Consider the following 15,843-nt stretch of genomic DNA (forward strand, 5'->3'; position numbering starts at 1 on the left):
CTGCTTGCAATGGGCTTTCTTGCTAGTCCCTATATATTTAACAACTTCGGCAGATTCTTGCTAATTGTGGCCGCAACTCACTGCTTGGCTGTAAGTTGCTGACGCGGATGGGCAAGGGCTGGCAGCGCGCGAGGCTGTAAGCATGTGCACGGGTCGCTCGGAAAGGCTCCGAGTGTCCCGCGCATGGGCTGAGCGGCTCAGGCATTAACTGGCCTCTTGCCTCCAGGACCGGCTCAGCCGCACTCTTGGCATTATTTTAATAGGCTGGGGGTGAGCAAATGTGCTCCTTCCTGCCTTGTTACAGTAGCGCCCGTTTGTTTATTAGTAGGAGCGAATGACAGCTCTCCGGGGAGAGTCTTTTGAGCAATCAACGTCTGTGAACTGGACTCAGCTAATGGAGGGGAGCCTCCATAAGAGGCTGTGGTGAAGCTGGGATGCTGAACCTCCCTGGATGGGGGGAGCAAGCTCACATCACGAGGCAGCTGGAGGGATCCAATCAGAGGCTCATGCCCATTGGAATCCCTATTGTAATGGCTGCTCTCCCTGCACTGATCCCAGTGGCTATGGGGTGTTGAGGGCTCAGCATCCATGTTCTTGTCTCTGGGGTCTGGTTTCCTCATGGTTGGCTGACTATGAGGTAGCCCAGAGTCTTCTCAGGCTGCGTTGCTGCTCCGGCTGGTAAATAAAGCTGTGGCCAATTCAACGCTAAAAAATCTATTTTGTTGTGTGTGCGCATCTTCCTTGCTGGCCCAAATTTGCCCTCCTGCTAAGCAATTGTGATACAATTCTGCCCTGTGGCCATCGGGATTTTATCCTTTTTTTCTGCTTGGTGACTGGTTTGCTCTCTGAGACAAATTTCAGCTCATATGCTACTGTGTATAACCATAACCCACTAACCCTATTTTATTCTGCTTCAAAATTTCCTCAGTCTAAAGGAGATTTTTTTTTTAAATGGCTACCTGGTCACTATTTCACACATTTGCTTTAATACCATTCAACGTGCCCAAAACATTTCCCCTTTCTCTTCTGCAGACACTCTTACAAAAACAAAAGCCCCAACCACATCTATCTGCAGTGGTGGCTTGGTTGGCGAATGACAGCAGTGAGGATGCATCTATGCCTCATGTATTCAATAGAAAACAACATTTAGATTCAGTCATATTCAACCACAATATGTAGAGCTTAACAACATAGTGTTATGGAACAACATGGTGTTATACAGAAAAAAGAGAGATAGGAAAGAGAGGAAAATACTGACCTGAACCTGGATTTTGAGATAACTTGACTAAAAGAAAAGGAAAACACATTTTTAAGAAAATACAGAAACCATTTATGCAATTCCTTCTCCCTTGAAACCTACTTTGGAGAGCAAATCAGTTTAACTTAGCCAACAGAATTTAGGTGATGCATCTGTATAAAGGGTAGATTAGCACATTTTATAGTTTTTGACAGCACAATGTGATGTATTTATATTCAAAGGAAACGGAAGTTCTTCAAACAAATGGTTAGCCCTGCCCCGTATCAAGATAATTTTCACAGAAGCCAATACCAAAACAATTTGGAAACAGGTTATACTAGTCAAATAGAAATATATAATTACATGGAGCAAACATTGATAGCACATTTGTATTCTGTTTCTTTCTATGGAGCTTGCAGCAGTATGTTAGCCTTATAGCAATCCTGAGAGGAACCCCAGACTGAAGGGTGGCACTTTTTCAAGGCATCCATTGAGACTGATTGAGTGAGACTGAATAGATTATGAACCTTAATTTCTACTCTCTGCACCCAATAATATTGATGTGGCAGCAAACTGGTAAAAATCACATTTCCAGTGTGCTAATTAATACCATGTATGTACAACAATTTGATCCAGTTTATTAGGTAATAGATCATAAGATTTTTACTTTGTGAAATTTCTAGCTCCTTACCACTTAAGATCTGTAATAAATAATAGATAACTAATGCATGAGTTTCCAACCATTTCGAGCCTGTAGGCATCTTCAGAATTCTAACACAAGGTGATAGGCACAACCACGAAATGGGTTGTAGGAAGTGGAGCCAACACCAAAATGTCTGCCACAAGAGATGAACCCATACACACAGAGGAAGACCAAGTGCAGGTGAGAAGAAGGGGAGTTTAAAGAATTTACTGGGACCGGGAAGGAGCAATGAGAGCAAATAAAACCAACACTGTGGTGGTGGTTACACCTGAAATAATGTTATTTTAATCTGTACTGCCAATCAGATACCCTGCTTGGAAAAAGCCCTGCATGGTCTTATCCACTTTCTAAAACCATTTGGACACCAGGAAAGGTGTTGATGAGTGTCACAATACCCATGGGCACCATGTCAGGGACCTCTGGACCAATAGCTTAAAGAAGGTTCAGAAAGATATTTAGCGATATTCCAACAGAATATTTTCACATTCTATCACATCCAAATTTCAGAGAGATCCATTTTTGTTCAGAGAAAGTCATGGTCAGGATTTGAATTAACAAAAAGGATTCACCCTTAACAGTATATCCAGACAAATACAGCAGAAACAGTGTGAACCCTCTCCCTTTTTTATTGATATCTGGGGGAAAAACCCTTTTTTGACATTCTATAGGTACTCACCACAGAGCTCCACAGCACACATGGCCCTCTCCTTCTCCACCAACATTTTCAGTATTCACAGATTCAGTTTCACTGGCCTGCATGCTTGCTGTAATGGGATATAATAAATTAGATATACAGCTGATCTAAGTCCATTAAACTTTGCATGCAACCAATATAAAACTTATGTTTCTCACATAGTTATTGAAACAAATTAAAACTTGGACTCACCAGGGATCTCTGCAAATGGAAGTACCTCCATTAATGGAGAAGGATTTATTCACTTCCTCCTCCCACCGGAGCCGACAATTCCTAGCCCCAAAATGACGCTCCTTGAGAAAGGAAACCTCCCCCAAAGACAGCACCAGGGAGTAGAGTCACAACTAGGCACAGAAATTTGTACTATTTTGGATTCAGCCCAAAACAATTTGGGCCTAATCTAAATTGAACATATACCCATTTTTGTGAGTCTGTCTGAATCCGAAAAGTTTTGTGTTTTTTTGTGAACATGCTTTCTCCCCCCCCCCCCAGTCAGGGGAGAGTCTCTGCTGGGGGGGGGGGGAGAAAACCCACAAAACAGCTGATAATGTGCTCCCTTTACATCCTTCCCCAAGCTTGGGGTGGGATTTAAAAGGAGTGGAGGCATGACTGTCATTATATGCTGTTTGGCATGCCACTCTCACTTTAAATACCCAGGGGTCCCCATGCCCATTACTAGGTCTTTCCTTTCTTGCCATCTGCTGTGTGCCAGTTGGCTTTGCCCACTCACAAGATCTCCCCACACCTGCAGTCTCAGCAGCACACCTTTCCCCAATGGTGCTGGGTGGTAGGGGGAAGTATTTAAAGTGACAGCAGTGTGCCAAACAGCTGATAATGACAGGTGTACCATCCACTCTTTTTAAATCCCTCCAAAACTGCCTGAGAAAGCTGGAGGGGATGCATTTAAATGAGCTGAATCATGGCTGAATTGCCAAATTACAATTCGGTCATCGCTGATTTGGATCATTTTAATGCAGGGGATGGGTGGTTCAGCTTGGATAGGTCCGAAAAGTACCCAAATCAGCATTAATTCCTAACCAAAATTAAGCATCTTGTATTGTATATAAGCAGCCTCTAGGGGGCAAGTTTCTGCTTTGCAGGTCTTGGGGTTTGGGTCCCGCAGGGCTCCTATATGGCAGTCTATAGCTGAGCAAGCTGAAGCTGACTGAGAGGTGGACTGCCAGAAGGCCCAACAAGAGTGATAATGGGCCAGAGAGCTAAAAAATACCTTTCTTAAATGGAAGCAAAGCTGAAATATTCACTATGCTACAAAGTCCACAGAGGGAGGTGGGATATCAGAGATCCAAAACGATTGCCCCACCACACTTACACGTGAACAAATTTGCTACATTGGTTACAAACTTCACCACGCCTAAGCTATGTTTGTAGCCAGATCAAGTTGACCTCTGGTAGAATGCATGCCTAGCATTGACCCATTATGCTGCCAGGCACTGCATCGGGGCAGCACGCCCCGGTGCTTCCCGTGTATGCACAGGGGAGGGAATCCCCCAGCATAAGAGGGCTACCCCAGCATAGTGTGCATGTGAACAAGATGCCAGAGCTGGAAAGCCCAGTACACTGCCTGGAGGTGGCAACAGCAGGGGGGGGGAGAAGGGGGCATGTGGCCCTCACCACACAATGGCGGGGAGCAGCATGCTTTTCTCCCACCAAGGTGGAGGTTGGAGGACTCCCCGGACAGCTTTGTGGCTCTGCTGAGCTGACACCGCACTGGCTCGACCTACCCCCCACTGGCGCCTTCAGGATCCCAGGAAACACAGAAGTTTCCATGTTCCCTTACCGTGGACCTTCCAGGGTGCTATGCTGGGCTAGGGCTGGGATGGCGGCAGTGTCATGCACAATTGGGGCTGCTCTGCTGCCACCACCCTGGATTACCTGCCCTGTGCATAATTGGCCATAATGATGAATAAGCATGCCTCACCTAAAAGGTTGTAATACATTACAGTCACTGTTCAATAAACTGTGCCCAAGTAAATATGCACAATAAGGGGAGCCTGGACACATGCTTCTGCTGGTTAAATTGTCTTTTTGCCATGGAGTATTCTTGCAGAACAGCTAAACAAGGCCCTATACATCCATAATTCTCAGTCAACCCTTGGCATCTGCCAATATAATTGTTAAACATTTATCCAGTGATATAACCATATATGGCAATGTCCCCCCCCCTCCCAAGTGGCCAATGATGGGCCTGGAGGGAGTGGGAACGGGAGGGGCCCCAGGTGGGCATGTATAAAGCTATGCTTCTCAACCACTTCTGGGGTTTCTCAGTGGTAAAAAAGCAGAGAAAGACTGGCCTAAGCAAATGTCTGATAAAGATTCAGTTTCTATGTTCCTTCTTCGACATACCAGGAGGAGATGCAAACCAACTGGGAGATAAATGCAACAATGAATGTATTTGTATAGTTAGCATATGGTTTGCATAATTAGGTTGAGGAACTTGCATATGCCAACCCGAGCCATAAAGCTTGGTGATCAGCCAGTTACTTAATCATGGAAATGAAATTTTCAATTCTGGACACCTGAGTCTTAAAGTGGATTCTTAAAGTGGGTACAATAACTATGTATATGGAACAAAAATAGATTTAAAGATGTAAAGGATTTTTTTAAAGATTAAAAAGAAGAGGGGATTGTACCCAGCTAATGAGGTCAAGAAACAGATCAAGAAACTAGAAGGATACCAAGAGAAAATCTGTTGGAAGACAGACTCAAAAGAAACAATAACAGAATACCACTAGTGGTTACATGTAGCTCTCAACTCAAAACTTTACAGCGCACCATCGGTAACTTACCACGTCTACTGGATAATGACAGTTCTCTTTCCCAAGTATTAGGGAGGTAACCTTTTCTTGCACACAGACAACCCCACAATCTCATCCTCAACAATGCAGCATCTAATGTGAACATGGACACTGGTACTAGAGCTTGCAACTAACTCAGATGCCAAGTTTGCTGCCACATACACTCCAATGACATAATCACTGGACTTAACAACATCACCTACACTACCAAAGGCTTATTCACTTGCTCATCTTCTAACATTGTTTATGCCATTAAATGTCAACAATGCCCCTCTGGGCAATATGGACAAACAGGTCAAACCCTCCACCAAAGAATTAATGGACACAAGTCTGACATCAAAAATCACAAGACTAAAAAACCAGTCAGGGCACACTTCAGCCTTCCAGGACATTCAGTAAGGGACCTCAAAGTTGCAAAGGATCTTCAAGAACAGACTAGAAAGGGAGATTGCAGAAATGCATGTTATTACAACACTCAAAACAATGGTATTCCCTGGACTCAACAAGGACAGGATTTTTATCTCACTATGCATGCTAATCTCATTCAGCTCTTGTCCACATTCCTTACAATCTTCTTCTCTTTTTAATTTATTTTATTTGGGATGGGACAATGTGACTGTAATGTGATGTTAGTAATATGTAATGTAATTTTGAATTTAACTCTTTGGTCTCAGGACAAGATAGTTGCCAGCACAGCTTGTCACTTGCAGGGATGCTTCTACGCTTGGATGGAGACGGATGGGGCCAGCAACTAGTCTCTTTTAACTATTTCTTTACACAACTGTGAAAGTGTCTGCCGTCAATTACTAACATTGACAGTTTTATTTCTCCAATGTTTTTGTGAATTACAACTGAACTCATAAGGACTGATTAGCTGTTTTAGCAAAGAATTATCATATGGCTAAATTTGGATATTTTGACACAGTTTAATAATTTGCCATAATTTGCTTTTGCCTTATATCTCTACAGTTATGATGGTTGTTCATTTAGCCTGAGGAAGAGTGCATGCACTCAGTAGCTCATACCTTGAATAAATCTTTGTTGGTCTTAAAGGTGCTACTGGACTCTATTTTTGTTGTGCTACTTCAGACCAACATGGCTACCTACTTGAATCGACATATATGAAAGACAGGAATCAAAGTCACAGACCCTGTTCCAACCTTCGTGTAACAGAGCCTCCGTATATTCATGCAGCATACAAAATCAGTACCCTGCTTATATGGAGAGACTGCATGCAAACAGCCGAGGCTACGAGTATGGCTAGTAGTCACAGTCATGATCCACATCATGGATTGACTGTACCCCTCTAAGAATGTTGCATTAACTTAAAAGAAGAAGGATATTTTTACCAGTGGGGAAAAACAGTACAGAATACAAAAACTAGAAACCAGCACATAATTGTTGTGGCTTCACATGTCAACTAAAATGTTTCAATGTTGTAACATAAAAGCAATTTCATGCCAGTCTAGGGAGACAGGCTGCATCTGAATTGGGGAAAACAAACAACAAATCGACTTTTAAATTAGCAGAGCTGAGTGCCAGTTACATTTCTGCATTTAATATCTTAGCAAGTTTTCCTGGGGACAGTTCTGACAGCTTTCATCATCAGTGTGCTCACTCTCAATAATTTCATCAGATGTCAGCATACAAGACTGTACTTGTGGAAGCAGCAAAGCACAGCTAAATTTAAAATCCATGGTTTACAATTTAACCTGGATTGCACTCGTCCTCCATCCATGTATTGTGGGCAGTCAGGAACTAGACAACTCCAGTTTTGTAGTCACTGGCACATAACAAACACTGGCACATACTGAGTCTTCAACCATCCAATGCATCTAGCTGGTTGACCTATATTTGCTTGGTGGGCAATTCAGACAGGCTTAGCCTTAAGTACATAGCAAAGGAAGATAAGAGAAGTCATGTTGGATCAGGCCAATGGCCCATCCAGTCCAACACTCTGTGTCACATAGTGGCCAAAATCCAGGTGCCATCAGGAAGCCCACCAGCAGGGCCAGAACTCCAGAAACCCTCTCACTATTGCCACCCAGGCAATTACAAGGACCACACAATATGCAAGGCTGTAGAAAGATTGGGATGCCATTTAGATTTGGGCCAATGTGATTTGGCAGTAAGGGTATTTAGTATCATCTAATGACCCTGGTCCAAAATCTGTTGCTGCTGGTTTGGCACCTATTACATATCTGCTTCCATTTGAAGAACTACTGTGAAGTAGCATATGCATTACTGCAAATAAAGGAGGCAGAGTAGGATATTGAGAACACTGGGAAGGCCAAGAAACTTGGGGGAACTGGCAGACAGCAGTAGCTGGGCAAGAGCTCTAAATTCCTAAATCAGTTTTGGTAACAAACTCAGAGATTCAGAAACAAAACCTAAGCTAGTCCAAACAGGAACAACTGAATAATTATGTGATCCCTTTTGCATCAACCTCATGCAGTCTAATTAATTTCAAGGCTTTCCAAACATATACAACAACAGATCTTAAGTTCTTACTCAGGTATTGTACACAGTTTCTATCACAGTAGTGATTCTGACCAGTCACATTTGCCTAATACGGAAATACGAATACCTGGCTTCAGCGAAAGTAACATCTTTCTTCTGACACACCAGTTAATTCCAGATGCTTTGTAGAAGCATTTCAATTAAATGTAAAATGCACACAATAAAGATTTGAAGATAAAACACATGGAATCATAAGGAGGGAAGAGGTATAAACATTATCAAACACATTCATACATGATAATATAAATATAGTATAGCAAATCATAATAATTAAATCTCCAACCTAATCATTCGGTTTAGATCTTATCTTTCTGGCAGCAAGGTCAAACAATGCAACTCTGTTGGTGATATAAATATCATTGTCTGATAATAGAAAAATCAGATTTTAATTTTTGAAAAACCTGAGGTAGTAAGATGTATCCTAACCATTGGTGGTTCTAATATTTGTGAAAAACCCCGTTAGGTGGAGCGCTGTCTGGGACACATCTGAGTGTCTAGCCTGTGCTTCCACCTGCACAGGAAGCTGGGTGCACCCAGATTGGGCTGGGCCCTGGAGCACCAACCTCCAGAAGCTGGCTGCTAGGTGCTCAGCCAGCCTCGTGGCCAGACACTGCCTGGCCACAAAGGAGGGTGCCCCTGTGGTGTCCTGCCTCGGCCACAGATCGACCTGACTGCTAGTGGCTGTGGTGGTCCAACTGGCTGTGGTGCTGTTGTCCCAGCCGCTGGCAGGGCTACCGGCTCAGCAGCCATGCACCAGGCTGACTGGCTGCTGCTTGTCGCTCCAGCTGGCAGCCCAAAGACCAGACTGACCGCCACATGCCAGGCTGGCTGGCTGCAGGGCCATTGGCCCAGCTGCAATCCGGAATAGAAGGTAGGGTGTTGGCGGCCCCCTTTGGGGGCCCACTAGTGCCCGTTGCATTCCTGGATGCAATGGGCTTTCAGACTAGTTCTTTTAATAAACTTGCCTCTTGATTCATCATAAAGGGGGCAATCCATTACATAGTGCATATCAATAGTTGTAGACTACTTCTACTTCCTACTCTCTTTCTACTTTCCTTCTTTCTTGGAGGGAGGAGGTGAGTGGGAAGTGGATGGCCCATTCTGCATGGTGGCAGCCATGCCAGGCTTCTGGCAGTGGAGAGCAGAAAGCTCTGCAGTGTATTCTGTCCCCACGGGAGACACATTTCAGCGTTGTATTGGCTCCAGTGCTAAAATGTATCCTCCTAGGAAACAAAGTAGTGGCGGAATAGTTCCACCATGCGAGGGGGCCACGAGGGATTATTTTGCAGGAAGGTAAGATTGCGTGGAACGCGTATTCTCCTGCATTCCCTTAACCTGGGCCAACTGAGGGCCTGATCACAGCAAACCTGGGAGGGGGCCTGCTCAGCGGCAGCATCATGTGGAAGTGGGGATTTGCCCTGTTTTTATATGACCACCCTCTTGACCTTTTCTGTGCATGTGGAATCAACCACTGACTTTGCTCCAATGAAGAGAAGAAACCTGAAGGTAAATCCAGGCCCATTCCGCACCAGGATCAATGTGGCAAATTGATCACGGGAAAAAAATGCAATTTAAAATAGTGGAATTTGTCATTATGCATACCTGCCTTTGTAGTGGAATCCAGTTGCGTTTCAATCGTTTCCCACAGGTTTCCAGTCTCGGCATAAATCGCTATGAAGGAAGCGATATTTGCCAAGCTTTGTCCCGCCCCTAGCCGTCAATCAAACGAGCAGCCAACGGGCGGTCGTTATCATGCTCCCGAAAAGCCCCTTTCCCTTAAAGGCAGATTTAAAAAACACACACACACACACATTGCAACGAATCTGCGTTGATTCGTTGTAATGGAGAGACCCATCTAGCTGGCAGGTGGCGTGTGAGCTGCCGTTTCATCGTTGCCACGCTCGCCTGAGTGAACCCCCCCCCCCGTGCATGGGAGCGATCTTCGGCTGAAAATAAAGGGAACCAGCAAACGGGGCTGTGTGTTGCTTGGTGACTTAAAACAGCTCTGTGGAGAGACTGCAGCCGGGGAAGCCTCGCTGGGTGAATGAAGGCTCGCCGGTTTGTTGCTCTCCGCTCGCTCCGAGAAAAAAAAATGGCGATCGCTTTGCCGGAAGATCAGAGGAGAGAGCCAGGGGGAGGGACTTTGCTGAAACCGCAACAATGGGAACGCACAGAACTTTTTCGCTAGTGTTGCAGATTGGTTGCAAGAGTGTACCGCTTTCCAGAGGGTGAATCCACTTTTTGGGATTTCCCTGGAAGCGCTACAATGAAGCGCTTCTAGCAGGACTGTTTCAGGAGTGTGGCAGATTGTGTACAACGTTGTGCATAATTGCATTTTAGTAGCGATTGCAATTTGCCACACTCCTGCTACAATGAATCTGTGCGGAATGGGCCCCAATATTTTGTTCTCCAAAGCTAGCTGATGAGGTAGGATGTATTAGTCAAGGCATTCCTTATTCCAGACTGACTCCACTACTTGCTGTAGCACTCTAAAGGTCACCCCAATGGAGTCCTACTGGTCAATCATATAATGTGCTACAAAGGGAGAAAAGGATGACCATCTGGCTGTGATACAGACGTCACCTATAGGTGCTCTGGTGGAGAAGGCCACTGAGGTGGCCACTGTTCTGGTGTAATGTGCAGTAACACCCTATGGTGTCTGCAAGCCCATTATCTCATGGGCTTTCAAATGCTGAGATTTACCCAAAGGACAATGGTGGTCTTTGAGACTTTACTCCCCAGTTTGGATGTGTTATATTATACCACAGGATGACTACTTGGTGTCACTGTATTTCAAAGAGTTTTACCTGTATATTCATATACACCAAGTCTCCAGAAAGTTCCTGTGTTTCTCCCTTGGAAACCATCATTACCAATACATGGCCTATCCTTTGGCATGCCATTCTTACCAAGAGGCTTCACAAAGATGCTGGTAGTGCTGCTGGTCCCCCTGAGATACCAGGGAATCCAAATCAACCCTTTTCTGGATGACCTGCTGATCAGGACAGCATCCCTAGTCAGAAGCATCCATCCACAGCTGTAGGAGCATGAAAATGCTAGCTTACCCATCCAATGACTTAGTCTACCTGAGGGCCAGGATAGACATGGCATCACCAATGATTTTTCTCTCACCAGAGAAACAATGGAAGATCCTGGACATGATCAAAAGGACACGCAAACGAAATGCACCAGACCTCATTGATCTCTCTGGAGCACTTGGGCCTCTTAAATTTGAAAATAGAGCTCATCCCACAAACCCACTTTCACAACAGACCTCTTCAGTGGGTGCTACTACCACGTCAGAGAGACATCAGCAAGAGGTGCCACAAGCAGATCAAACTCCCCTCTTCATTGTTGAGTTCTCTAAGATGGTGGTCTTCACGAAGGAACTTATTGAAGGGAGTGCCTTTCCTTCAGCCACTCCACATTACCCTGACCACTGATAGAAACAAAAGTGGTTGGGAAGCACACTGCAGGAGCCAAGTAGCTCAAGGAAAGTAGCCCCCCTCGGAAATGGGAAATCATCAACTGGCTGGAACTGCAAGCAGTTGGGCTAGCCCAAATTGCCTTCCAGGACTCAGTGAGAAACAAGAATGTATTGCTAAGAACCAACAGCATGATGGCAAGGGTGAACATCTGTCAGGGTGGCACTAGAACCATCATCTTTTGCAAGGAGGTAGAGCTCCTCTTCTTATGGGTGGAATAGTACTAACAAGTCCGAGAGAGCAGCATCTGCAAGGCCTCTCAAACACTTGTGTCACAGTTTAGTGCCCGTGCCAGTAGCGGCAGGGCATCGGGGAAAATCCCCAATTATGCATGCCCCCGCTGCCAGTACAGGCATGGCCCAGCCCAGGACCATGGAAGGCCTGCGTTATGCGAACATAGGAACTTTCGCAGTCCCTGGGATACCACGGGCGCTGGCATGGGCTGGGGCAGGCCGGCGCAGTGCATAATTGACAGTGCCGGGCCTTTTGACCTGCCCAGCCCCAACCTACTGTCTCCCTGTAGGGACACCACATGCCCCTGCAAACCCCTTGAAGCTGCAGAGCCAGCACGGGCATCCACTGTAGCATGTGGTGGGGGCACGGCCCCTCCCCACTCTCACCCGACTGCTGCCACTTACACTGCCCGGCAGCGTCCCAGGATTCCTGGCCCCAGTGCACAGCATGTGTGCGCATGCTACGCCAGGGCATCCCCATACGCCAGGGGAACACTGCCCCCCTGCGTACATCCTGCCCCGCTGCAATGGTATGGCAGCCACCCGGTGTAGCAGCCACTGTGCATAATGGGTCCACAAGTTCAGTTCCTTTACATTGAGAATTGCCCTCTAGTCCCCTGACTTCTTGGGTACTATGAAGAGGTCCGAGTAGACCCCCTGGAACTTCTGCAAGGTACATACCATCTTGACTGCCACAATGTCTGCCTGTAGTAGTCCTTGGCTTTCCTTTGAACTAGGAGCTGGAGATTGGATAAACCTGCAGCGTGATGCAGATGCAACCTCTATCTTATAACCATGCTCAATGATGGAAATGCTTCCAGACATTGGCGAAGTTCAATATCCTTGTGGTCTGCCTCCAGATCTGGGCAAAGGTCAGTGTATAATATTGCACAGTCAGGCAGTGGTTCTTTTTGCTGGATCACCCCTGACTTTCTTGTTGGGAACAAACTGTCTGCTTTGGAACCACAGCTGGTAATTAAATGCATAGTTGCTCCGAAAATCTGTGCTTTCCCATCCCCTGTCATGGGCTCTGAAGCCACAAAATAAGTTAGAGGACCTCCCTTTGCTGCCTTTGCTCCTTTGAGGCTGAGGAAGATAGCATGGCTTTCTTCTGTTTCTGCAAAGATGTCTAAAGTCCCCTCTCTGAAGAGCAGTCTACTAGAAAATTTTTGGACAGACAGGTTGGATTTTGATAGGGGGTCCATCTTCCAGTTTTTTAGTCAAAGATTTCTTCTGACTACAATGCTCACTGCCTGTGCCCTTGCACAGAACTGCAGGATATCTTAAGACACATTCACAGAAAATTCTGCTGCACTCTTCCTGTTATAGATACAGTAAAATAAGTTTCTTCATAAATACCCTCTGGTACAGGGTTGCCATTTCTGGGTCGAGAAATATCTGAAAAATTTGGAGGTGCCACCAGGAGAGTGGAATTAAGAGAACGAAGGGACTTCAGTGTGGTACAATGTAATATAACACCACTGAGGCCACCTTCCAAAATAGCCATTTTCTCCAGGTGATCAACAGAGATCTGTTGTAATAGTAGGAGATCTCCAGTCAACATCTGGAAGTTGGCAAACCTATTTTGGCACCATTTACATGTTAGCTGCCATTTTTTCCCCTTCATAATAAGGGGGGGGTGGTCTGGGCTAGTGTATCACTCCAGGCCTTGGTAGAGTCCAAAGGTTTGAGCCTTGTACCACTAAGAAAAAAAGTTTATAAGAGAAGATGTAAACTGTGAAAATAGATTACAATTCAGCATGTGTTTGTTCAATCAACAATGCACAATGCTGTACCCCCTCAAAAAAACAGTTTCTGCCATAAACAAAACTATTAGATGTGCCTTATTTTGCTTCAAATATTTCCATCACTAGTTTGGGAATCTAACTTCCTGCCATTAGCTTTGCATTTTTTATTGCAGAATAGATACATTACTGCAGGACCTGTGGTTAGCCTAACCTGCTCAGACATATTTCAGTCTTCTCATAATTCCAAGTTTTAGGTGTTTACTGGTGCAATCCCTAAAATGGAAATGATAACAGACATGCAGAGGGCTGCAGAACTCCTGATGTGACAGGAAGGGGGCAAGGGGAGGGGGAAGGGGAAGGGTGTGTGTGTGAGGGACCAGGAAAGAGAAGTAAGTGGGAGAGGCAAAAGGGGAGTGTGGGGGAAGGAGTGTGTGTGTGTGTGTGTGTGTGTGTGAAAGAGGGAATGGGGAAGATCCAGGAAGGAAAGAAAGAGGTAGAGGGAAGAGGGAGGGGAGAGATTCTGTGTCTGCATATGTGTGCATGTGTGTGTCTGTATGTGACAGGGAGAGTGTCAGGTCCAAGGAGTCCCATAGCAGGTATGTGTTGCACATACACTCTAATAGTCAGACTCTCAGTAGATTTTTTAAAAGTTAGTTTCACCCATTTTATCCTGAGGAGGAGGGAAATGCGCAGGCAATAATTTACTTGACTTTTGAATATACCTGCCCCTGTCTATTAGAGTTCAGGCCAGTGTAAGCCCAAAGGGAGTCTGACAAGTATTGGACAATCACTATACATGGCATATGTTGTACATATTGTAAGTTCAACCAGAACATTCCCTAGAAGCTAAAAAGACCAAACTGAGGCTACTGTACTTTGGTCACATTACGAGAAGACAACTGGAAAACACAATAATGCTAGGACAAGTTGGAGGCAGTAGAAAAAGAGGGAAACCCAACATGAGATGGATTGACTCTGTCAAGGAAGTCATGGCCTTCAGCTTGCAAGACCTAAGCAAGGCTGTTAATGATATTTTGGAGGTCAATTCATATGATCACCATAAGCTGGAAGCAATTTGATGGCACTTAACACACATACATACAGATTTTGCATTTTACTGTATTAATATTTAATACAGCCAAATAAATATCAATTGTTTAAACTGCTATCATTTTATGTCCTGGCACCTATTTATTGATTTCTTGCCATCTTCCCCCTTTAAATTTAGGCACTTTCAAGAAAAATATTTTGGGTCTGTGTTCTTCTAGAATAGATAACATAATGTATATTCTCTGTTTCAAAACAGTGGATAGTCCCTATTTCACAACAGTGGAGTGGTTACTATGGTAGCCGCTTGACTTATCTTCGTTTTTGTTTTTTAACATAATGTTTATGGTTATATAAGCACAAATTAAAACATCCACTGACCCTGATTCACAGGGTGTATTATATATTAATAAACTCTTATAAGAAGAAAAAATACATTACATGTAATATAAATCCTAAACCACAGAATCAAAAAATCCTAAACAGATCAAGAAAGACAGAGGAAAATATGTAATTGTAGTGATTTCATACTGGTGTATCAAAATCTTTGCTGCCTTACAGTTCCAAGTACAAAATAAGGACTTACATGATTTTTTTTTACTCTGATCCCTTGCATAATGAGGTAAAATACCTCCCCCAATGCTTCTGGCACAACCACTCAAAAGAACAGAGATAGACCAGTAAAAGCTCATCTCAGCTTACTGCATTTGACCGCATACTCCACTCATGAAGTAATGTTGCCCAGTCATTTCTTGGAGAACTGAATAAGAAACTCGAGTTTAGTCACAACCAGCTGTGATAAATGTTGTAGCAAGTACCAAGCTGGCTAGTGGATAGTGGTGGAAGTATATGCCTAGTTGCCATTCATCAGAGTTGCATTTGGGTTGAAGAGCAGTTTTAAGAGATTACAGCATTGAACCATCTGAGCAATTATGAATATATTTGACCCAGTACTCCAATGGACCTTCCCATCCCAGCTACCAAAGTGTCTCAGACATCACTGTTTTAAGAGTGGTAACATTTGTACCAATCACACATCTTAGCAGCTGAGAGTCCTTTGAGCTTTAGAGCCAGGATCTAGTCACCCCCAACTGGCAGAGGAGATACTGTTTCCCATACCCACTCTAAGACTCCAAAGCACAGGGGAAAATTAATTTTATGTTGTCAAAATTCTGTATACCCAAAGTAAGGAAATTCAAGAAAATGAGATATATAAAATCTCAGTGGTAGAAAGTACCAACAAGTCATAGCTGATTTATGGAAACCCCACAGGGCTTTCAAGGCTAATGATATTCAGAGATGATTTTCCACTGTCTGCCTCTTGTTGCAACTATGGACTTCTCTGGTGGTCTCCCATACA

The 15,843-nt window shown here is 44.5% G+C and overlaps 1 protein-coding gene across 14 annotated transcripts in view; it reads right to left on the reverse strand.

Moving 5' to 3' along the window:
* The window catches only part of CACNA1D (calcium voltage-gated channel subunit alpha1 D), a 312,904-nt gene that overhangs the window by 128,803 nt on the left and 168,258 nt on the right, over window positions 1-15,843 (reverse strand). For 13 of the 14 annotated variants that reach the window (XM_077325522.1, XM_077325529.1, XM_077325521.1 and 10 more), the window contains 2 exons: window positions 2,617-2,704; window positions 1,259-1,285 (listed from right to left, as the gene is read on the reverse strand). In XM_077325522.1, coding sequence (XP_077181637.1) covers window positions 1,259-1,285; window positions 2,617-2,704 — 115 coding nt within the window. The remainder of the gene's footprint in view (window positions 1-1,258; window positions 1,286-2,616; window positions 2,705-15,843) is intronic. The other variant, XM_077325523.1, reaches the window with a different exon arrangement.

This window comes from Paroedura picta, chromosome 3, assembly GCF_049243985.1.
Source record: "Paroedura picta isolate Pp20150507F chromosome 3, Ppicta_v3.0, whole genome shotgun sequence".
In the NCBI taxonomy this organism is placed as follows: domain Eukaryota; kingdom Metazoa; phylum Chordata; class Lepidosauria; order Squamata; family Gekkonidae; genus Paroedura; species Paroedura picta.